Source organism: Sorex araneus, chromosome 2, assembly GCF_027595985.1.
Source record: "Sorex araneus isolate mSorAra2 chromosome 2, mSorAra2.pri, whole genome shotgun sequence".
In the NCBI taxonomy this organism is placed as follows: Eukaryota; Metazoa; Chordata; class Mammalia; order Eulipotyphla; family Soricidae; genus Sorex; species Sorex araneus.
This window is the reverse complement of record NC_073303.1, coordinates 129,738,901-129,762,800: the sequence shown is the minus strand read 5'-3', so window position 1 is coordinate 129,762,800 and position 23,900 is coordinate 129,738,901. Positions and strand designations below refer to the sequence as shown.

The 23,900-nt window shown below is 59.6% G+C and overlaps 1 protein-coding gene across 26 annotated transcripts in view; it reads left to right on the top strand.

The window, feature by feature from the left end:
* Nucleotides 1-17,662, top strand: part of PTK2 (protein tyrosine kinase 2) — a 112,971-nt gene extending 95,309 nt beyond the window's left edge. For 9 of the 26 annotated variants that reach the window (XM_055128298.1, XM_055128299.1, XM_055128304.1 and 6 more), the window contains 10 exons: nucleotides 4,883-4,994; nucleotides 9,092-9,178; nucleotides 10,485-10,622; nucleotides 11,011-11,142; nucleotides 11,743-11,808; nucleotides 12,486-12,525; nucleotides 12,934-13,040; nucleotides 14,878-15,033; nucleotides 15,715-15,795; nucleotides 16,656-17,662. In XM_055128298.1, coding sequence (XP_054984273.1) covers nucleotides 4,883-4,994; nucleotides 9,092-9,178; nucleotides 10,485-10,622; nucleotides 11,011-11,142; nucleotides 11,743-11,808; nucleotides 12,486-12,525; nucleotides 12,934-13,040; nucleotides 14,878-15,033; nucleotides 15,715-15,795; nucleotides 16,656-16,868 — 1,132 coding nt within the window. In that variant the 3' untranslated portion in view covers nucleotides 16,869-17,662. Of the gene's footprint in view, nucleotides 1-4,882; nucleotides 4,995-9,091; nucleotides 9,179-10,484; nucleotides 10,623-11,010; nucleotides 11,143-11,742; nucleotides 11,809-12,485; nucleotides 12,526-12,933; nucleotides 13,041-13,222; nucleotides 13,918-13,944; nucleotides 13,954-14,877; nucleotides 15,034-15,714; nucleotides 15,796-16,655 lie in introns of those variants that run through there. The other 17 variants (XM_055128315.1, XM_055128311.1, XM_055128312.1 and 14 more) reach the window with 5 other exon arrangements.
* The last annotated feature ends 6,238 nt before the right edge of the window (nucleotides 17,663-23,900 follow it).

The following is a 23,900-nucleotide window of genomic DNA, read 5'->3' as shown; positions in this document are numbered from 1 at the left end:
GATCTATCCCCAGCACCACGGCCCTCCCCCCACACACACCCCTTGTTGGACTCCTATTTCAAAAAACAAAATCTCATTCCTTTTGTGGTGGCACTGTCCCTTGAGTACTGTCAGGTGTCCTCTGTCCCTGGGGTGTGCTATGGCAAGCACTATCCCCCCCATACACCTGTATGCGGTGGGTAGTGTGGAACCATGAGGGCAGCTTGCCCTCCACCTCAGCCTGGCTGCACGCCAGCATGCTGCTCAACTCTGCCCAGCTTTGAGCAGCTGGTGACATGGTTTAGCAGAGAAGGGAAAGGAGAAGTGTCTGCAGCTGATTTGCTGCCAGCTGTTTGTCATGTCTGCTGGGGAGACCCTGGCCATGCTCAGGGGACTGTGCCAGGCGTGGAAGCCAGGGTCCTGCAGGCAGAGCCTGTGCCCCAGCCCCTGTAGCAGCAGGAGTGGGGAACAGTGTGAGGGCCTCTGTGAGGTGAGCATGAGGGGCAGGGTGCTTCCCATGCATTGCCCAGTCACTTTGTAGCTGTTCCCTGCTGAGGCAGCCCGGGGCTGCGCAGAAGCCAGAACACTCCTGCTCTGCCTTACGACACCCTGTGCTGGGCCCAGAGTCGCCTTATGGGACCGTCAGTCTGCTCAGAGGCGCTGTGTTCACGCCTGTGTCCCTTTCCCATGCTGCATCTAAGTATCGTGCTCATGTGAGGGAGCCAGCCGTCTCAGACCCAGATGGCTTCAGGAGTCCCCAAGGAAGGGGTCATTTGTGAGAGTCCAGGCGCAGAGCACACAGGGTCAGTGGGAGGCTGGTTGGGTGCCAGGAGCCTGCTCTGCGCTGTGTGACTTTAGGTGAGCACCTCAGCAACCATTAAGGGCAGCATTCCCCAGGGGCCCCCACGCACGGCAGAGCTGGGCGGGAGGGCACCTACCTCATTCCCCGGCACCCCATGTGGTCCCCCGAACCCACCAGCACTGATTCCTGAGCACCACCAGTGGTGGCAGAAGAAAAAAAAAAAAGCATCCCTCATAAGGCCTGTCAGGTGGGGTTCAAGGCCGCCCGGCCTGCGCCGTCTGTGCTGTGGGGAGGCCCTGCGGGAGCAGCAAACAGTGGCCCCGAGTCAGGTGGCAGCTTTTGTTGCCCGGACACCAGGAAGCTCGTGCCTCTTCACACTTCAAAAGTGGCTCACGGAGACCAGCCCAACGTCTTTCTGTCCTGTGAGCAGCACCGTACTTGGGCTCTTACCGACCCTCGTTTCTGGCTAACAGCCTCCCTGACCAGTGGGATGTGCTTTTTGTTTGGTTTTATTTTTTTTTAAGTGGTTTTGTGTTTGCTTCCAAAATTCCTCACACAGGTGGAGTCCACATTCTTCACGCTTTTTTTCTCTGGCTGTTCTCCACGGTCTAGAATCATCTAGAAGACAAGTCTTTTTCGAGTTACCTATAAGCATCCTAATATCTGCAGCATCTCAACTTCAAAGTGTATTTGGGGGAGAGGGTTGTTTAATCCTCCAGTAAGGGGAAATCAGAAGCAGCACTGAAGGAATGTGCTGGAAGCTTCCTGTGTCCCTGTACCACTGTCAGCCTTCCTGTGCCTTGGCTGTCCAGTGAGGTCCTCTGCTCTGAGTCTGGTCACCCTGACAGGCCCATGCCCTGGTTGGGGCTCCTGACAAGGTGCTGCCCACTGGATGAGAGTTTGGAGAAAATTAGGATTGGTTTTGCTGTGCCAGGGTTCAGCGCTAGCTGTGCAGCTCCCTACGATGTCTCTCCTTCACGCCTCAGCCTGTGGCCTCTGGCCACGGACAGCCACCCCCTGCCCACCCCCCGCCAGATGCTTCTGTGCTGGGGCCCTCAGGGTGATCAACAGTGAATCTGTCAGTCAGGGCCTGTGTGTGGGTCATCAGGGCTGACCCAGCAGTGGTTCTTTCAGGTGGGCCTCCCCGCTGCAAGGGCTCTGGTCTGACTGGCCTCTCTGCCTTCCTCGCTGCACTGCAGGCTCCACCTGCCCCTTCTCCTGTCTATGGGACACACCCTCCTCTCTGCTGTGGGGAAGCAAATGTCTCTGCTCCCCTTCCTTCCCTGCTGCGCCACAGATGGGGCTGGGACCTCATGCTGCCCTGGCCTTCCTCTTCCTCCCCACCTGCTTCTCCCAGGCACTTTTTTGGGGCCCTGGGTTTCTCTGCTGACCCCACCATCCTTGCCAGCATCCTTGAACACAGCCGCTTGCCCACCCTCGACAGCTGCTGTGGCCCATGGTCCCCTGTGCTTGGCTCTTCCCCGACTCGACGCTCCCTTGGTGTCCTCTGGGAAAGAAGCTCATTTCAGACCCCCACCCCCAGATGCCAAGAGACTGTCTTTGAGCCTGTTAGCTGTCTGCCTGTTGGAACAGACCCTGAACGGGCTCACTGGGATCCTGTCTGCAGGCGCCCCTTCAAGGGTCGCTTAGAGCAGAGGTAGTTACACTGAGAATGTGAAGTGTCCGGCGCGTCTTCCTTGCCCCCCTCACTCAGTCTCCACCAGGTCAGGCCAGCTTCCTGGACAGTGGCCAGGAACTCAGCCTGGGCTTGCCCAGGGCTAAGTCCTGCCCCTGGGCGCTCCTGCCTGTGAGCCTGGCTGCCCCGGGAAGTCCACGCTTGGCAAGAGCGAAACTTCCTGCCACCGAGTGCCAGCCTCTGCTCCCTGTAGGCTGGGAGGACCCCAAGGCCAGCTGTCCGGTCTGCCCTGCCTGTGGCTCAGAGCAGAGCCCCCAGCCTCGGCCCAGCTACTCCCATCCCTCCCCCCCTCTGCAACCCGCAGGCTGGTTTTCTGTGAAGATATGAAGATATGGGTCTGGTAAAAGGGCAGGTCCATTCCTCAGTGATGAGGCAATGTTGGGGCGATTCCGAGCTGGCATTCCCACGGGCTTGCCGGCACCAGCCCCTTGTCTGCACTCTCCTCCTCTTTCTACTCCTCTCTCTGGCTGTGTCCCAGATGTGCTAGAGTAGCTGTGAATCCAGACCAAGTCTGTGTCCGAAGAAGACCCTGCAGAGTCGTCCCAGAAGGGTCACGTTTAGGTGATCAGAGCACGGTCTTTCTCAGAACCGTTGCTGGAGGGGACTGGAGAAGTAGCACAGCAGGTCAGGCACTTGCCTGCATGTGGCCACCCTGGTGCAGTAGTCCCACAGATGGTCCCTGGGCACTGCCAGGAGTGGCACCCAAGAACCTCAGAAAATGAACGAAGGAAAACTTTTTTAAGAGTTTAGGTCTGCCTCGAGAAAGAAGTCAGTATGTTTTAAAGCAGCTTGAGCACAGACTAAAGTGCTTCATATGATTTGGATAAGCAGAAAATTTTTCAAAGGGCGAAATTAGCTCTTGGAGTTCTTTAGGAAAAACGAGTTACCTGTATTCTGGAACACCCCGTGTCCAGGCTGTTTTACTCTCTGGGTGCAGAGAAGGGAACACGCTACGAGTGCCCTGGTGCAGCTCTGAACTGGGAAGTAACAGTCATGAAGTACACTCGGCGCTGCCCGGTCAACTACTTGTAGTGACCCTCTTACTCAGGGTCAGCCCCTTCCCGAGGCTCCTCGTCCTGGGCATCGGCCACGCAGGGCCCAGGGCCTTCTCTGTGTGGACCTGCCGTGGCGGAGACTGTTCTGGGCATTGCTTGCGTGCTATGTGTATTACTCCAGCCACCGAGCTCACCCTTTCTCGCAGCAGGGGAGTGGAGAGAGGCCCCTGCGCCTGCCTTTCCCTGACGTGCATCCTTCGCAGTGGGATGAGTGTGGAGGGGGCCTAGGGTGGGGGCGTCCTTCTCAGTGGCCCCATCCCCGACGCCCCAAGTCCCGGAATGCACAGGGCCGCGCCAATTCCCATCAGCACCCAGCTCTGTGGAATGCTCTGCTGCTAAAAATATGTGTCGTTTGGGAAACTATGTCCAAGTTTGACCTCCCTGACACCATCCGTCACAGCTCACTGCTCTGGGCCCCTCGGCAGCGGGAACACAGGCCCTTCAGAACAGCCCCTACCCCTGACTCCCACTCAAACCCTGTGGCTTGCCGGTAGAAGCCCCAGAATGAAGTGCAGGTGTCATGCTGGCAGGGGGGGTGGGCAGGGACCCCCAGGGGAATGGAGGCTGCTGTGGCAGGGGCTCCACTGGCCCTCTTGGGAGTGGGGTCAAGGTTTACCCTAGCACTCCCGTTGTTTAAAACGCTGGGGTTTCTGGGGCCAAGCTTCAACCCCTCCCAGTCTGTCCTGGCCCTCCTGGGGACAGCTGCCCATGGCCTCAGGGTGCAGGAGCAGGTGGCCCCTTTACTATCTGTCTGGGCAGAGGAGGACTGAGGGGCTCACAGAATAGGCAGTAGAGGTGAGGGGGCCAGCCTGGCTGCTGAGCAGCGCTGTCTGGGATGTTCTGAGGGAGGAGAACCCAGGCTCTTTGTTGGGTGCCGGCGCTGGACGGGGCGTCTTCTTTCCAGCAGGGCAGTGGGGGAAAGAGTCCTTCCCTGTGTGTGGGTCTCTTCAGTGACAGCCCCCCTCCCCCATCGGCCGGCTTCCGGGTTTGGGTTGGGGGTAGGTGGTGGGAAGGGCTTTCTGCAGAGGCCATTCCCAGATTAGAGTCTGCAGCGCTGACCTCACTCCCATGAGTAATCAGGCTTGTTTACTGCGCCCGCCCGGCAGGAGGCCGAAACTGTGAATGAGCCAGGCTGAGTACGGGCGGCTCCGGGTGTAGTATGGCCTGGACTGGGGTGGCGGGCGGGCGAGCTGGGTCTGCACTGACTACTGGGGGGCTGTGAGGAGCATGTGGCCCTGCGGCTAGCTCAGAGGGCGAGCACGGGGAGGTCAGGGGCCGCCTGTCTCGGGTGTGGAGAGGTGGGGTGCAGGCCCTGTCGGGGTCGCCCCTGATGGCTCTTTGTCTCCCCAGTGCCATCCTGGAGGAGGAGAAGGTGCAGCAGGAGGAGCGGCTGAGGATGGAGTCCCGGCGGCAAGTCACGGTGTCCTGGGACTCGGCAGGCCCCGATGAAGCGCCACCCAAGGTAGCTGTCCCGGGTGTGGGGGCGACCCCAAGGTAGGGCCAGGTGTGACTCAGCTCCTCCCTCTCCTCTCCCCGCCCCTCCGGGCATCCGGTGGGGCTGGGTGGGGCTGTCCCAGGCTCCTGCTGCTTTGCATTGGCAGGCTGGCAGGCGCTGTTCCCTGCCCTTCTGACGCTGTGTGCAGGGAAGAGGGGGGCTGCACCCGCCCGTTTGCTGAGCCCCTCCTGTTGCTTTGTCCCCAGTGCTCTCCTGAGAGCCCGGGCGCGGCTTCTTTCCCGGGCTTCTTCCACGCTGGCGGGAGTGACCGGGCTCTGCTCCTTTTCAGGGCAGGAAGTAGACGATGGGCTGTTTGTGGCTTGCTGCCACTGGGCATTGGCGTAGCCGCCGAGAGAGGAACCTTGCAGCTCTCTTCTCACCAATTGCTGTTTTAAGTGGCGTCCCCAGTTTTGTGTTTTTTTCCCCAATCTTGATGCCTGAAAGCTTCTCCTGTCCGGGTCAATGTTTTTTAGCTACCCAGCCATTAATGTCAGGGTGCATTTAAAGGGGGCACGGGTGGAATTCTGTCTTCCGGCACCTCTAACAACCGAGGTGGGGGTGCCCAGGGCTGTCTAGGCGCCCATTGGGACAGCTCACCGCAGTGTAATGTCCTCGGGTGAGTCCCTGTCGTGCCATCTGAGGCCCCGGTGGCTTCTCGGCTCAGCAGTACCATGTGGATGTAGGCAAGCGAGCTGCCGCTGCTGTCACCACAGGCCCTGTCTCTCGGGCCAGGCCACCCTCGAGGGGGCATGCTGCAGTGCTCAGGGCTGCCGCATTCCAGCTGGTGGGCTGTCGGCTCAGGCTGTTGGGTGGTAGGGGTCAGTTGGCCCCTGCTGCTGGGGTGCTCTGGGCCCTTCCCGCGCCTTCTGTCGCTGGTGCCCGGATGGGGGCAATGCGGAAAGAGACGGTGTGACCATGTGTTCCGTCTCTGACCTCTCCCCAGGTTTCCTGGCACCACAGTGGTGATGCTGCCTGCCTGCATCTATTCAGGGGAGTCGATAGTGGCCTGGGGTATCATCTTTGTGGAGGTGTTTGCTCTCTCCCTCAAAGAAGGCAGGCCGCCAGGGGCTTGCCGAGTGAGGAGATGGGATGCCAGTTCTGGGGGTCTCTGGCACAGCAAACTGGTGGTGTGAGCACCCTGGCACTTAGAGGGCAAACCCCGGCCACCAACAACTGTCTGGCTGAAGGCTGAGCAAAGGGCGGGCTCTGCGGGCCCCAGTGTGCTGGGAGAGTGCATGCAGGGGGCGTTCCCTGGGGACCCCTGTTGCTCCCCCTCTCTCTGCTGTATTGACTGAGGTGCTCTGTGGGTGCCTGTGCAGGACATGGGCTCATTGGCAACTTTACCCTACGAGAGCCTGGGGTGGTGGATGGTCAGATTTGCACTCTGAAGTACACACTGCACTCCGTCCCTGACCATGGGGCTTCCCCCCTCCTCCTCCTGGGCTTCAGAGTCAACCAGCAGGCCTGCTCCTTTGTGAGGGCCCCTGCCTTGGGGGTCTTGGGTACCCCCCGCTGCAGTGGGCTCCCGGGGTTTTATAAGGAGATCCTGTCTGCTGATAGCTACCTTGCGTGTAGCGTCCCTGCGAAGGGAAATATTTCTCATCCCCTGTCAGAGTTGAGCGAGCTCACCACAAGCACATCTGATCCACACAGCTCAGAGGTTCTGTTGGTGCCTTTTTGTTTCATTTTGGTTTTCTGGTCTCAGTTTGGGAGCCTCCCCACAGGCACTCAGGGCCTCTGCCAGCTCAGTGCCAGCCAGGTTGCTCCCAGCTCGGTGACCAAAGCTCTCGGAACAATGAGGGTCAGATCCAGGCTTTTGGGCTTCACGCCAGTGTGGACAGTCCCCACCATGCTGTGTGCTGGCCGTGTGGCACTGGCCACTTTGCAGGCCCAGAGCTCAGTTTACTCATGAGGGATGGTTTTTGGAGCTGCTGAGCTGAGAGGTCTGTCTGCCCTGCTTCCGTCACCCCATGTCCAGTACACATGTTGCTCCCAGGTTCCCAGGTAAGTCCGTGCCCCCAACGCCCAAGAAGGACCTTGAATGGGGCTGGAGCTATGTCACAGATTGAAGGCACACTTGCCCAACCCTGACTCAGTCTGCTATGCCCAGTGGCTGGAACATGCCTTGACCTCTTCTGACGTGCTCAGTGTGGTAGGGACACAGTTGGGCAGGGCACGGGGTCTCTGGTGCCCACCCTCAGCTCCATAAGGCTGCAATGTATCTGTTTGACAGTAACCCACCGGGGCAGTGATGAGTCTGTCCAGAGGCGCTTGCAGCTTTGGGGACCCTGTGAGTCCCAGCTGGGCCTGTGGAGTCCTCTAAACAGCCCTGGCCCTCAGCAGTGGCCCAGGAAGCCTGGGCCCTGGCCTAGTGGGTGGGCAGAGGCTCTGCAGGGGCCCCATGAGCTCATGAAGACCCCAGGTCACCCCATCAGTCCCCTGCTTGGGTGGGGGTGGGGGGAGTGTGGGCGCTGGCCCCTCAGACTCACACCAGGGAGACCAGCTGTGCCCAAGAAGAGGAGCTGAGGAGGCAGAGACGGCGTGAGCCCTGTCTGTGGGGGGTCCTACTGCAGGATCATGGGCTTTGAGGCCACTGCGTGCCGTGCCTGTGCTCCACATGGCCACCTTAGTGCTCCAGTTCCTAGCTCCAGTGCTCCAGCCTGGGGTGGCCCTGGGACGTGCCGTGACATCAGCCCCCTTGCAGGCAGGACAGGGCAGGTTTGAACTCTGGACGCCACAAGAGAGGGTCTGTCTCCACAGCCCCTCCCCGGCCCCAAGGGTGGGAGAGCCTACAGAGCAAGACAAGGAGAAAAGCAGCAGGGGCAGGAAGGGGGTGCCCGCCGTGCCGGGGCTGCGGGGCTGCTTGAAGTGAGGGGTTGTTGCTGTTACTGCGCGTCTGTCTGATTTCCAGTGGTGTAAATCGCAGCAGTTACAGTCCAGATAAACAAAAGCTCAGGGTCCTTGGGCTTTTCTAGGAAGTGGGGGTGGGGTGGGGTGCAGGGCCTGAGGCTGCAGGGTTTCGTCCTGCAGCTCCACTCGCCCTGCCCAGCCCCTCAGCTGCCCTGGGGCTCGGCTTGCGGCACCAGGTCACAGGAAGCCCCTTGTCTCTGGCCAGCTCAGCCAGAAGGGAGTGCGGCTGCCCCACAGCACGGGCAGTGGCTGCGGTGAGGGCCGGGCAATGTCACTGAGCTGCACTCCCTTTCTCACGCTGGATGGGCGGCCCATCCCACGTGCCCACTGCCAGAGATGCCACCCACACGAGGCCTGTCAGGGCCACGGCCACCAGCTGCCCCAGCAGCACCGTGGACCATAGGTGACGGACAGTCAGGCCTCCTGAGATCTGCTGCGATAGGCACTGGGAGGCTGTCTGGATGCCTGTCCCGGGGGCAGGGCTGAGTGGAGCAGGCCCCGAGATGCAGGCACAGGCAAGGGCCAGGAGCCCTCCAGAAAGCAGCAGCTGGTGAGGACCCAGGGATAGGAAGTTCCCCTGGCCCCAGCACACAGCTTATGCCTGCACACCCACAGTGGGTTGAAAGGAGGCACAGCCGCTTCCCCCCAGGGCCCTGCTGGCTCCATAGGAGCCCCTCAGCTGCTGCACGCAGCGCGCAAACGCCTATTCAGAGTGGTATGGCCTGCGAGGCTGTGCCGAGACTCCCGCAGTACCCCAGGGCCCAGGGCCGTGCCCGAGACACTTATAGTGCCCTGCGGTCGTGGCACATCTCTTCTGGCTGCTGGACCGTGTGTGTGGTGCCTGGGCTCACGTTTTAATTAGATGTCTTTTCTGGGACTCCTAACGCCTCTCGAGGAGACGGTGCTCTCCTTTCATCTTCCCCTGGAGTCTGGTCCCTCACCCACATGGGTGACGGCCCTGGGCCTTTCCTGTTTCTGTTGAACCTTGGGTGTCAGCTGTGGGTGGTTGCTTCTGAGGATTTGTGCCTTCAGTATCTCCCTCAGCTGGCCCGGGAGGGCCCTTCACACCCTCTCTCCCAAAGCCCACCGCCCTGTGCCTTTCTGCCTCTTCAGCACAGCCCCAGCTGACTTGCTCTTGTCCGCTCTGTTCACAGCCCAGCAGACCCGGCTACCCCAGTCCCCGGTCCAGCGAGGGCTTTTACCCCAGCCCGCAGCACATGGTCCAGGCCAATCACTACCAGGTGAGTCACGTGTCCCGGGAGTGCTGGCGGCCGCACTGACTCCCCAGTCCGGGCTCCTAGGCCCCGCTGTTCAAACCCTGCCTCCCTCCTGTTCCTGTCACAGCTGGGAAGCCCAGGGCAGGCTCCATGTGGGCCTGGCACAAGACTCGGCTACTTCTGGGAGACAGATAAGACCCACAGCCCTGTGAATGGCACGTCCTGTTAGTACAGCACCTGCCGGAAGACAGGGGACACCCCAGAGGCCAAGTGTGGACGGATGCCAGGGCCGGGCTGGCAGAGGACGGGGGACACCCCAGAGACAGGGGGTGGACGGACGCCAGGGCCGGGCTGGCGGGGGGATGAGGGACAGTCCTGGAGGCAGGGTTGGACAGACACCGGGGCTGGGCTGGCAATGGGGGGCAGGTGCACAGGCTGGACTTACTGTTAGGGAATCTCAGGCTTGGTGCTGGGCCCTGGGTACATGACATCCCATTCCTGCACAAGTTACAATCAACTTTTGTCATCTGGAGAATTCTGCCTGCTGGTGGCCTGTCCGTCCACCTGCTGCCCAGAAAGGATGCGTGTGTCTGCAGTTGGCAGCATGACGGAGGTCTCTGGGGTGTGGTCGAGGGGCTGGAGCGAGGGTCAAGCATGGAGAAACCTTCTTTGCACACAGCCAGCCTGGGTTCAGTCGCTGGCACAGCATATGATCTTACAGGCCCCACAGGGCGTGACCCCTGAGCACAGAGCCCTAGGTAAGCCCTGAGCACCGCCAGGTGTGGCCCAACCCCCGCCCCAGTTATTTTTTTAATTTAAAAATAAAAGCAAACATTGAGGCAGGGTCTTACCCCTAAGATTTTTCATTGATAAAGCCCCTTTATTCAAACAAACAAGAATCATCTTTGTGCTTCTTGTCTGAAAATTCGTCACTGGGGCCTTTGGGTCCACATCGGTGCCTAGAGTGACACAGATGCTGCCCAGGGCGCTGAAGCGTGGATGTGTGCGTCTGGCCAAAATGTTAATGGAGAACTAGGCCCAAGAGCAGCCTGCGGCGTGACTGAAGGAGGAGCCCTCCCCAGCTGTGCTATGGGTTGTCCCCTGTGCCCAGGCCAGGCCACCGTGCAGGCCATCCCCAGCCTTGAGCCACTCCTCAGCCAGGGTCCCTCGTGTCTGCTGCAGCCCAGGACATGTGCTGCCCAGTGCTCTGGCTCACCCCTCTCCCTCTACTTCCTCTCGGCCCTCATGCACCCTGTGAGGACGTGGTCTCCGGGTGTCCAGAAAGTGCCATGCCCAGGTCCTACCCTGACTGACCCTGGCCCCCCCACAGGTGTCCGCCTACCCTGGCCCCCACGGGGTCACAGCCACAGCTGGCAGCATCTACCCAGGCCAGGCTTCACTCCTGGACCAGACAGACACTTGGAATCACAGAGCTCAGGAGGTGTCCATGTGGCGGCCCACTGTGGAGGTGAGTGGGTGTCCTTGCCCGGCCTGTCAGGACACACGCCTCCGTGCCAGGCTCTGTGCCCAGAAGAGGGGACACACCCCCGTCCCCTAAGCTCAGCCTCATGGTGGGGAGGGCCGAGCGGCCCTGGGTGCCGCCCTCCTTTCGGCTTCCTCACGCCAGCACCTACCAGTGTCACCTTTGCTCGTGGCTCGTACCCCCACGGGACACTGTGAGCCAGCAGGCCAGAGCATAGTACAGCAGGGAGTTGCCTCGTACGTGGCCAGCCCAGGCTCCATCCCGGCACCCTGTATCAGTGCCCTGGGCACCCCCGGGTGCGACCCCCAATCCAGCTCAAGCAGAGCGTCTCGCCATACCCAAGAACTCTGAGCCACCACCTGTGTGTCCCCAGGACTCTGCCGCCCTGGACCTGCGCGGGATCGGGCAGGTGCTGCCCGCGCACCTCATGGAGGAGCGGCTGATCCGGCAGCAGCAGGAGATGGAGGAAGACCAGCGCTGGCTGGAGAAGGAGGAGCGCTCCCTGGTAACGGGGCACCTGGCCCTGCGCCTGAACACGCCTCACCTCCACCCGGCCCTGCCGCCTGTCCACGCCTCACCCCCACCTGGCCCCATCCACACCTCGCCCACCCAGCCCTGCTACCTGTTCATGCCCACCCTCGCCCAGCCCTGACACCTGTCCACCCTAACCCCCACCTGGCCCTGCTGCCTATCCACGCCTCAGCCCCACCCAGCCCTGCTACCTGTCCACCCCTCACCCCCACCCAACCCAGGCCTGACAGTGCAGCCATGGTAGCCCTACCCAGAAGCCCCCAGCCCCAGTGCTACCCCCATTCTTCCCGGAGGAAGCCTCAGCCTGGCGTGGCCAAGGGGTCTGATGTGGGCTGGGCCTGTGGCCACAAAATCTTGGCAGTTCTCTAAAACAGGAATTTCTGGCCCTCCTTGTTGTTTTTTTGTGGTGCTGGGGACGCAGTCCAGGCCTCACATGTGTGAGGCAAGTACTGTGTGCCAAGCACCAACCCTAGCTGCACCCCATCACGACAGGATGCCAAGCTGTGCAGGACGGCCCAGTGTCCAGCAGGGGTCAGTGCTGCTCACAGCTGACACCCGGTTGTGTCTGTCCCAGCAGAAACCAGATGTGAGGCTCTCGAGAGGCAGCATGGACAGGGAGGACGGCGGTCTGCAGGGCTCGGTAAGCTGCCGGCCCCGCCTGTAGCCCCCAGGGACATGTCCTTGTGGCCTTGAGGACACGCAGGCCATCTGTCTGGCACTGCACACCCTGCACCCAGGCCCCATGTGGGGCTCAGGGCAGACTCCTGGTGCTCTGCCGGGAGTGAAGCTGTGCCACAGGGCTCCCTGCAACGCCCGTTGCTGTGAGCACCAGTTCCCAGTGTGGACGCAGCTCCTGTGCACCAGGGAACAGGCCTGCGGGCCCCATGCAGGACTCCCACTTGGGGCAGGGGTCCCAGGCCGGCCTCCGCCCCCACCCCTCCTTCCTATAGAGGCTGGTGTCAGATGCATATGGGGGACCCACCATTTTGCGAGTGACTGCTGAGACAGATGGGACATTGGACAGAGGAGGCCACGGTTGAGTGGCTGGATCAGAAGGCACCTTCACACTCTGCCAGCTGGCCGGCCCCCAGCCTGGGTGGCACACCCAAGGGTGCCGAGTACTGATGGACAGGGTGCCCGGTAGTGAGAGTGCAGTGCTAAGTGCTCCCAGTGAGACACAGTTCAGATGCCACTGCCTCGCCACATCTTAAGCCCCTGGACTCACTCGGGAGCTTGGCCCCTTGGGGAGCAGGTAGGAGGGAGGAGGTCATTGTTACTGTCTTGTGTTATTGGAGTGACAACCTCCCTCTCCTACAGACCGGGAACCAGCACATCTACCAGCCCGTCGGGAAGCCGGGTGAGTGTGAGCATGGGCACATGGTGCATGTAGGCACCGGGTAAGGGTGGGCATGGGCCGTGCGTGTGGAGACGGCTGAGGGCAGGCATGAGCGTACATGGACATGCTGTAGGATTTGGGGGTGTGAGGGTTTTCAGTGTAGTTTCTTAGCTTGGGTGCCCACTGTACCCAGCACAGAATGCAGCTAGTGTCCAGTGAATTCAACCCAGAGTGAGGGCAGGAGAGGGCAGGCCAGCAGGGCTTGGGCGGGGGTGGGGGGGCAGTCCAGTCATGGGGAGGGGTAGGAGAGGACAGGATAGCTGGGGGAAAATGGGGGATGCAGATGTCACGGCTTGGGTGCAGGACGCCGTGCTGGGTGCGGGAACGGCTTGTGCCATCGCACGCTCCTGACTGCCTCGCTCTTTCCAGATCCTGCAGCTCCACCAAAGAAGCCACCGCGCCCTGGTGCCCCTGGCCACCTGGGCAGCCTCGCCAGCCTCAGCAGCCCTGGGGACAGCTACAACGAGGGCGTCAAGGTGGGCGTCCGCTCCTAGCCCTGTCCACTGCAGGCAGGCCTCCGGGCTCCACAGGGCACCCTGGGCACAGTCTGGGACTGCTGGGGCCTCTGAGGGAGGCCGGGATTGCCGGCAGGTGGGGACAGCTCCAGCCTTCCTTGAAGTGGCCCCTCGACATGAATGTTGACTAGCTGGGGGATCAGGTCTCTGCACTGTGCAGCTCCAGGGCGGCTAGTCACGGGGAAAGTCCAGCCCTTCACACCAGTGCCCTGGGATGGGGCGCAGCGACGAGCTGTCAGCATCTGGGGCCCGCGCCCGTGTGTGAGGTGGTGTTGTGCCCACGAGTCTCCGTCCAGTGGGGTTCCTGAAGGGAGCCCGCCGTGAGCTGGGAAGACGCATGGTGGGGGGCGCTGCCCTCTGCTGCCCAGGAGTACCCCAAGAACGCTGCCTCTGGCCAGTGCTTAGGCCCCCAGTAGCCTCATCTGTGGGAACTTCAGGAGAACCTGTCCTGGCTGTGAGAGGGGTGCGGGTGGGGACAGATCCGCCCGCCCTCGTTTCTGGGGTGCACCTGTGAGGGCCCTGGGGATCCTCCCTGTCCCCGTCCCTGACCTGTTGCTCAGCAGGCTGGCCCAGTCCTCCTCGGCATGGCAGATAGCCCACAGCTGCCCTTGGGGGTCCCCAGTTCTCAGCCCTGCACACTGCGGGCACCCTGAGCTTTGCATGTGTCACTTGCTCCTGAGCATGGCCGCGGTGCATGTGACCCTGGGTCAGCTCGGCTGGGCCTCACAGGGCGGCATGCGGGCGTGGGGTGCCGGGCGCTGCCTGCGTTGTGTGTGCGGGGGGCATTGTCTGCTGCCTGTATTAACACTGTTTTTCTTTCCTCCCTCTGACAAATCTCTCCCCCTCACCCTGCACTCGACACTAGCCATGGCGGGTAAGCACCTCGTGTGTGTGTGTCCCCCACCCTGCCTGCCCCCGCTGTGCTGTGGCCGAGCCCTTCCCGTGTCCGGCAGGAGCACCCAAGCCCCAGGCAGCTTGGTGTCACCTTGGAGGGTTTGACCTGAACGTGGTCGTGGGAGCGGAGAACAGCGGATCTCCTGTGTCCCGCTGGGGCAGAGTTGGTTTGGACATTCTGCTGCACCGTCCCGTCTGTGGCTACTGACTGTGCCCATGGCCGGTGCTGCTCATGCCCCAGGCTGACCACAGGGGGTGCTTTTCACATGCTCCTCCTTTTCTCTTCACCCCTCACTTTTGGGCCTCTGGCCCTGGTGAGGGAGGGCAGCAGGCCCATCGCTCCTGCAGTTGGCACAGGCAGGTGCTGGCCACTCAGAGCTGACCTTGTGCGCCAGGCACCCCATCCAGCCATGGTATGTCCTCCTGTCAGTGCCATTGGATTCCTGCGGAGTGAAAGGTCTCTGCCCTTGTGTGGCCCCAGGCCACACCAGCGATGCTCAGAGGTCACTCCTGGTGGTGTTCTGCAGACTACATGGGGTGCCAAGGATCAAACCAGGGCCGGCCACATGCACGCCTCCCTGCTGTCCTGTCACTCTGGCCCCCCTTAGCCAGTGTTCCCCAGAGATCTCCATAGTGGCTGCATCCTCTCTCTCCCTGTGACTGTGAGACACACTGATTGGTTTGGGAACGAATCAGGGGCTGCCCATTGTGATCCCACCTTGTCCCCTTTGAGTCCAGAGTTAGCAAAATTGCTCATGGATTTGCTCCGCCCTGCCATCAGGCCCTCGGGCAAGGAAGGGACAGTCCATGGTCACGGGCTCCGGGTCTCCTACCACCCGGTCAGGCTTAGTGCAGGGCCTGTGCCCTGCTACGGGCCAGAAGGTGACAGCTTCTTTGTTGGCAGCTGCAGCCCCAGGAGATCAGCCCCCCTCCCACTGCCAACCTGGACCGGTCCAGCGACAAGGTATATGAGAACGTGACTGGGCTGGTGAAAGCGGTCATTGAGATGTCCAGCAGGATCCAGCCTGCGCCGCCCGAGGAGTATGTGCCTATGGTGAAGGTGAGTCCTTCGTGGTCACGTTCAGAGCCTGTGCAGAGCAGGAGGAGAAGACGAAGTCAGGGCTGGGGCCAATAGTGTGCTCTGCCACACTGTGTCCCCGGGTGCATGGCCCTGGCTCTGGACACTGCTGCTGGGCCAGCCCTGAACGGTTCTGGGAATGCACTGCAACACTTGGTTCAGGGGCCGTCCTTGTGTCCAGTGGCACTCGCTGGCTCTGCTGGCCATCCTGCTGCCCCACAGGTGCCGCTTGGAGGGAGTCGGCACGGAGCAGCTTTCTTTGGCGCCTCTTCGAGAATTGTCTATCCCAGCACACTCCTTTTATGGATTTATTTTTTTGTGCTGCCAAGGATGGCCACAGTGCCTCGTGCATGGAGGGGTCCTCCCTGCCATGTACTGCAGGACCTTGTGCAAGGAGGGTGCTGCCTACCGAGTGCTGGGCCTCGTCTGAGGAGGGTGCTCCCTGCTGAATGCACCTACAGCCCGTTCTTAGAATCGGGTATTTGGATTTTTCTCATCGAATGTCAGGCCGCATGTCCTTCCATGTGCCTCCTGACAGTCTTGGGAGCACTTCCCCGAGGCCTTGAGCCTGGCGGCTCTGGCGGGTGCTGAGCAGCGGGCCTGCCCTGGCAGCTTTGGGGCTGCCGTCCTTGGCTACGCTGATGCTGGCGTCTGTCCCTGCAGGAGGTGGGCCTGGCCCTGCGGACGCTGTTGGCGACGGTGGATGAGACCATCCCTGCACTGCCCGCCAGCACTCATCGAGAGGTAGGACACAGAGGGTGCACGGCGGGGCATGGGACATTTGGGCATGCTGCTTCTACCCTCCTTCCTTTCTCCTTTTCTTGGCTTTTGGGGCCACCTTTGGCCGTGTTCGGTTCACCTCAGTTGAACAGGGCCCTCAGCGTGCAAAGCGTCACCCTCCCACCTGGTTCTCACTTGTCAGGGGAGGTACCTCCTCAGAGCCCGCCCCTTTGCCCACTGCATGGCACCCAAGTTCCCACAACCTCTCAGCTGCCTCGCCCCAGGCCTCCCCACACAGAGGCTGTCTTTCTGGAAGTCTCTGCAGCCCGTGTCCCCTGCCTGGGAGACTCCACATAGACGCTGCAGGCTGAAGCCCCTCAGCTCCCGGGAGTGTGTGCTCTCTGCCGCTCCTCTCACTGGGATTTTCCCATGATGAGCCACCTGTGCATGCTGTGTGCATGGTGTGTTCCTGGGGTGTGCATGCTGTATGTCAGTTTGTGCATGTCCAACTCTGCCCTCCCGAGTGAGCAGCCAGCAGGGCCCACGGCAGCCCAGTCTGTCTGTCAGGAGAGACCCCTATGCAGCCACGCTCACTGCCGGCTCTGACGTTTGTCCCGGTGTGAGTGTCTTGTGACCGTCCCGAGTCCCGCACTGCAGAGGTGGCCTGGCCCACAGTGGGTAGCTGGCAGGTTTCCCATGTGGCTGGGGTCCCTCAGGCCTGCAGGCAGGGTACCTGTTGAGGACGACAAAAGTACATCCGGGGCTGGGGTGAGAGAATGCAGAGCACGGGCCACTGCGCGGGGGGGCTTCTGCTCCCTTTCACTAGGAAGGCGGGTGACCCAAATAGTTGGTGGGCAGCATCTCCTGACCCCTCGTCCCTGCAGATTGAGATGGCCCAGAAACTGCTGAACTCGGACCTGGGTGAGCTCATCAACAAGATGAAACTGGCCCAGCAGTATGTCCTGACCAGCCTCCAGCAGGAGTACAAGAAGCAGATGCTGACCGCGGCTCATGCCTTGGCCGTGGATGCCAAGAACTTGCTCGATGTCATTGACCAGGCGAGACTGAAGATGCTTGGACAGCCGCGGCCACGCTGAACTGCCCCGCGCCTGCAAGCGCCCGCCTAGCCCGTCCCACCAGCACGGCCTCAGCCATCGTGGCGGGCCGGTGTCTCCTTGCTCACCACTTGGACCCCTGTTGATTGGCCCTGGGGTCTCGGTGTTGGAGACAGCCTGAGTGATGTTTCTGAGACAGAGACCATGGGAGAAGCATCTGGAAGGGCTCGGCGCATGTGACCCTCCTGGGGACGCACATCACGGCAGTGCCGGCGCCGCCTTCACCCCGCACAGCTCGCCAAGTGCTGGGGGGGAGGTGAAGTGGAGGGTCCAGGACATGAGGCTCAGCGCTGTCCAGACTGGGAAGTGCTGCTGGGACCCCTGTGGCAGAGGGGAGCCGAGAAGCCCAGAACCGGCCGTGGGCAACGCACTCTGCGGACTTGGTCTTTCTCACCAGAACCTCGTGCCAGTTTTTTGTAGCAATGTTGTTTCTCTTGGAAGCAGACATGCTTTGTACCAGAGCACCTCCACACTGCACTGAGAACTTCCGGAACCTCCCGTCCCCTTTTTTACATAATTTATAAAGCCAGATGAAAGCCATGTCGACTCCGAGCATGGGGCAGGCGCGGCTCACGTGGCCTGTCCCACGAGTGCCGTGAGTCGAGTTTCCTTTTGATGTCCCGTTACACCATTCATTCTGTTAAATAATTTTGAAGAATATGCCCTCCCTTTAGTTTGTTGGGGGATATAAATTATTCTCAGGAAGAATATAATGAACTGTACAGTTACTTTGACCTATTAAAAAGGTGTTACGGTAAAGGTCTCAGTGTGCTGCCTCGTAGCTCTGTCCCCCAGCTCAGGCCCTGTCCCTGAAGTGTCCCCTCTCAGGGCAAACGGTGGGCACACAGCTCTGGGATGCAGACTGGGAGCAGCCAGGCCCGGGTCCAGCCTGTCTCCGACTCCCCATAGGGCTGCTGGGAAACCGAGGTGCTCTTCCCCCAGTCTGGAGGGTGGGGGCCACGGGCTGCCTGAGACCTCTCACCTAGACACCCCCAGCCCTGCATTGGTTCCATGCTCTTGGCTGCTCTGACTCTGCTGATACTCTACACTCAGCTTCACTGCCTTCTAGATTCTTCCCATCTGCACTCCCAGAATAACATTTGGCCTTTCCCCATGACCTTTTGCTGCTGCACTGACTGAAACATGACTGCCCCGTGCAGTTCACCTGGGCCAGCAGGGGGCAGGTGAACTGTCGCTGGGCGGCTGACCAGAGGGCCCTGCGTGGCTCCATCTCGGGCAGCATCTGAGGTAAGCGCATCTCTGACAGGGGGCCTGGACATTCCATGTGGCCAAAGCAGCTTCCTGGCCTGTGGGTGTTGGTGCTTCCTCATACTGCAGGTGGAGGGGGCTGCTTTGTCCCCTCCGGGCACCTGGTGTCCACCCACTGTTTCCTCCTGGACTGGGGAGACCGCTTGGCTTAACTGCCCCTCCAGGTGCTTCCAGGCTAGTAAAGGGCCAGTTGCAATGGGACTGTCACTGCGTTTAATCTCACAGGCCAGAGCGCAGCAATCCCCCTGGTACTGCCACATGGTCCCCAACGCAGAAACCCGAGCGCTGTGTGTCTCTTTAGATGGTCCATGGGTGCACTGTGAGCAAGGGGTGTGGGGTCCTGTCTATTGTGGGTGCCACCGCTCTGTTCTGTGCCGGGGAGGGTCCTGCACCCCTGCTTGTTGGTTTGGGGCCACACCCATTGGTGCTCAGGGTTATTCCTGTGTCTGCTCAGGGATCACTTGGGGGACCGTATAGGACGCCGAGGATAGAACTGGGTCTGCTGTGTACACTCTGGCCCTCTTGGCTGCTGGGCCATCCTGTCACCCAGAGGCCCTGTGCTGTAACGGAGCAGAGGGCCCCGTCGGCCGGGAAAGCCTGTCCCTGGCCTGTGCCATAGTCGCACTGAGAATCTGGAGGTTTGTGATCTTCTCACGCTGTTTCTGTCCAGTTCTGATCTCAGGGTTATGTCGGCCCCTACAGGAAAGATCTTTATTTCCTGTGAGAGCCTATAGGTGTGTAGACGGGTGGGAGTTCTTTAGAGGCTTGTAGATGGCGTAGATGGCTAGAGCAATAGTACAGAGATTATTCATAAAGTGCTGGCCTTGCGTGTGACTGCCCTGGTTCAGTCCCCAGCACCCCATAGGATCCCCCGAGCCCCTCTAGGAGTGGTCCCTGAGCACTGCCAGGTGTGGCCCCCAAACCCAAAAGGAAGGAATAAAATGCTTGCAAGAATCTATAAGGAACTCTGCATCTGGAACTTTCACTGTATGCAGATTTCTTATAAATTGAATTTTTAAACCAAGTTTAGATGTATATGTTGTGGGTGGGTGTCTCCCCGATGCTGGGGAGCAGTGTTCAGTGTTCAGCTGCCTGTGCTGAGCCTGATGCTCAGCTGCTGGGGCCACCAGGCCTGCTGGCTGGGGTCCAGCTTGGCCTGTGCACGCCAGGCAGGTGCTCCAAGTCGGGATTATCCCCTGTGGCTAGTGAGTTTGAATGTCGTGATTTGGAGATGCTGGCGCGCCACACGGCAGTTCTCACATCATTCCTGGTGGTGCTCAGGGATGAGACCAGGGCCGGCTGCATGCAAGACAAGTGCCTGACTCCTGCAGTAAGTCAGCCCTTCCTCTAACCCCTGGATGCCCTGACCCCTGCACCCCTACCTCTAACCCCAGAGTCCAAGTCCCAGCCCTTTACTCCTCTCTCCAGGTGTTCGTGTTGATGGTCTGGGGAAGCAGAGAAATGGGCCCCTTGCCTGTTACACACGTGTGGCAGATTGAGCTGCTCAGCTCTGACCCTGCCTGCTCATTTGCTTGCTCAGATGGCAGCACAGGGACCCCCAGATGGTGGTGGGTTCCTGGGACCCAGGTCTGTGTGACCTTGCCATCTGGTGGCCAGAGCCGGGACAGCTGTGGGAATCCTGAATTCATGCTCTCTTGGGATGCTCCTCAGAGAGTCTGGAAGGAGGCAGCAGGACCACAGGGCCCAGTGAAGCCTATGAGAAGTACCCAGGTTTATGGGGGGCTGGAGAAAGGACAGCGGGTAGGGCGCATGCCGCGCAGTGGCCAACCTGGGTTAGATCTCTGGCACCCCAGGTGGTCCCCGAGCATTGCTGGGTGTGGCTGAAAAATGAAAAAGTTTCCCAATTCAGAAATCACAAAACAAAAAGATTCCAGGCAACACCATTTGGAAACCTCTGCCGTGAAAGGTGTTGAACATGACTATAAAACGTGGCTGCGAGTCTGCGGGGTTCACCACACCCACTGCCCAACTCGGTGAACACACAGCACCAGAGGCCGTCCCTGCCTGGGCAACAGCCGGGACTCCCAGGAGGGACATCAGCCTGGGGTGCTTCCTAGCCAGGGTCACACGCAGCTGGCACCTGACCTGGAGCCACTTACTGCAGCTGACACTCGGGGTCACTCACTGCTGCTGACACTCTGGTCGCTACAGCTGACACGCAGGGTCACTCACTACTGCTGACACTGGTAACTACTGCTGACACCCCAGGATCACAGCTGACACCTGGGGTCACTACAGCTGACATCCCGATCACTTACTACAGCCAACACCTGGGGTCACACAGCTGACGCCCGGGGTCACATAGCTTACGCCCGGGGTCACACAGCTGATACTGGGATCACAAAGGCACCCCCAAAACCTTTTTGGATCTGGGGAAGCTCTGTAGGAGTGGGGCCATTGATTGTGAAAGAACCTGTGGACATCACCTGAGTCTGGTACCCTTAATCAGCAAGTGTGTGTGTGTGTGTGTGTGTGTGTGTGAGAGAGAGAGAGAGAGAGAGAGGGAGAGACAGTCATACAACAAAGAGAGACACAGAGATAGTCGCAGACACAGTCACAGATATAATCACTATTGTTGACAGTCACAGAGACAGAGGAGGGAAGTTCCACCCTGACCTCCACATTCATGGCATATGCATCACCCCGGAACCATATCCCCTGCCTGGCCCCCTTCCCGCCAGGAGATTTCCAGTTCCGGCTCTTTTCACTTAAAGAGGGCGAACTCTGGTGAGTATCAAGGCTCTGAGGTGGAAGGGGCCTCAGAGCTGGGCTGTTACCTACTCCCGTCCTGCTCTGGCCTCTGCAGGAAGCGGGGACAGGTGCTGAGTGAAGGGACCTGGCTGGTACTCCATCCCAGAAGCCAGGAAGAAGGGGGCCCAATCTACACCCCAGAACCCTGGAGAAAAGGGGGCCCAGTCTACACCCCAGAAGCTCAGGAAAGAGAGAGCCGGTTTCTCTTAAGTTGCTGTTCCTGCAAAAAGGCTTCAGAAGTTCTCTCCTGCTCTGTGGATGGTCCTCCAAGGGCACTGAGAGCGGCCCACACACACTAGCCCCACTGAGCAGAAGTAGCTGCACACACACTATCAAGTGTGGACAAAGGGAGAGGAGAGAGGTCAAGTGAGAGAGAAGATGGAGGAGACAGTGAGGAAGGGAGGAGAGAGGGAGATGGAGAGAGACGAGGGAGAGAGGATGGGGAGAGGGAGAGAGATTTCTAATAAGACCATATTGTCTTGGTTTAGGCCTGATTCACACACAGCAGTGTTCAGAGAGGCCACTCCCAGCTCAGTGCTCGGGGACCATGTGGTGGCAGGAATGGAACTCAGAGCTCCTGCATGCAGAGTGTGTGCTCCCCTGGAGCCACGCCAAATCCAAACAGTATTTCTAATGAAATAATCAGGACTTCAAATCGATCACACACTTGTATGGGGCTGAGGGTAGGTAAGATAGAGAAGAGACCAGTATGACAACAGCTGGGAATGAGCACTGCAGAGGATCCGAGGGTTAAAAGTAAATAAAGGGATATTCCTGATAACCTTTCAGTATCAATATTGCAAACTACAATGCCCAAAAGGAGACAGAGAGAGAGAGAGAGAGAAAGAGAGAGCACCTGCCATGGAGGCAGGCAGGGGCTGGAGGGATGATGGGAGGGAACCAGGGGACACTGGTGCTGGGAAATGTGCACTGGTGGAGGGATGGGTGTTGGAGCACTGTATGACTGAAACCTAATCATGAACGGCTTTGTAAGGGGCTATCTCACAGTGATTCAATAAAAGTAAAAAGAAAATAATTCGGTCACACACTTGTGTTTCGATCCACCATGAAACCCCCAGACACACACACATTTGTCCTCACCCTGCGCGGTTGATGGAAGCAAACTGACCCAGGGCTCCGGTCTGAGAGGGTCGTGGGGCTTTGTGGCTCCTGCTGGATACCAACTGATAATGGTATTTATCTTCCATCTGCTTACAGTTTTACAAATGATATGACAGTTTTATTTTTGTGTGTCAATATTTACAACATGCCAGAAATTGTATTTCTTGTAACTATTTAAACAAAAATATTTGAGGTGTCAACTTAATGTGTGAGGGGGAAGTCACATTGCCACTTGCTGGAGGGCGATGGGAGCCCACGCCCACCACTATCAGACGCTCGTCCCCGAATGGCCTTTTTCTGGGCAGCTGCGGGAGTTCCAGCCCGCTCTTCTGCTTCTGGCTTCCTCAGTTCCCAGGCACAGATGAGCAAGTAAAGAGCCACCAACGCCAGACTGAGGATGGGGCACCTCTGGGAAGTGTGGGACTCGTGGCTGCATCATCCTGTTTTCCAGAAATACGTGAGGCTCTCCCCTCCTGGCCCAAGGTCCCCCATGGGAGGCAGCCCCCCATGTGGCCCCGGGGTCTCTGGGTTCTGCCTGTCCTTCACGGGGGCGGGGTGCCAGACAAACATGGGCTCTTGACCTAAGGACGCACGGCCATGTGGGGCCTCCCAGAATTGCACAAAGCAAAGTGGTGGCCCCCGATGGTCGTGCCCAGTCTGGTGGTGCTGATGGCACACAAGGCCGTGCCCTTGGCTAAGCTTCTGATCCAAGGCCCCGGTTTGCTGTTGCTCTTTGTTCTGTGTATCACACAGCTCAGGCACAGCATCTGCTACCTGTCTCCTCCCTCTGACTTACTTCCTGTAACATCCACCCAGTGGCAGCCACCTGATGCCACCCTTCCTCACACCTGCACGGGGTTCCACTGCATGGATCTGCCACAACTTTTAGGTTCACTTGCCTATCACTGGTCATCTGGGCTGTTCTCATATCCCGGCTGTCGGACCAAGCGCTGCAATGAATATATGAAGAGATAGCCCTCTGAAGAGATCTGTGTTTGAGGGGAGAGGCCAAGAAGTGGAGTTGCCAGGGCTCATGGAAGTTATGTTCTTACTTTTATTTTATTTTTTTGGTTTTTGGGTCACACCCGGCGATGCACAGGGGTTACTCCTGGCTCTTCACTCAGGAATCACCCCTGGCGGTGCTCAGGGGACCATATGGGATGCTGGGAATCGAACCCGGGTTGGCTGAGTGCAAGGCAAATGCCTTACCCGCTGTGCTATCGCTCCAGCCCCTATGTTCTTACTTTTGAGGACTCTCTGCGCTGTTTTCCATAGAGGGTGAACCCGCTGACATTCCCGCCAAGGGGGTGAGGGCCCTTTCCCCCTCAATCAGTCTGTGATGGATGGTCCTCCCTGCAGCGAGGCCATATCCTCCCCGAGGTGCATCTCCCCGCTGTGTCCTCCCTGCAGTGAAGTGCTCTCACATTCCCTAACAGTGAAGGTGAGCATTTTCATATGCTGACTGGTTTTGTTTTGGTGCCACACCTGGTGGTGCTCCAGGGTTATTCCTGGCTCTGCACTCAGGAATCACTTCTGGGGTGCTGGGGATCGAACCCAGGTTGGCCAGATGCCAGGAAAATGCCCTCCCAGCTGTGCTATGACTCCTGGCAGTACTCAGGGAACCATGTGGGGCAGGGGATGGAACTCGGGGAGCCGTCACGCAAAGCCTGCACTCGGCCTCTGAGCATCTCCCAGTGGCTGTCTGATGGTTCTTTCCCGAAGCCCAAAGCACTGACGTTTCCTTGTGTGGACTGTGGCACTGTATAGGTCTAGTACAGCGCGGCCCCACACAATTCTGGTTTTGAGGTTTGAGTTTCCTGAAAGGGCATCTTGTGGGAGTGAATTCCTGGA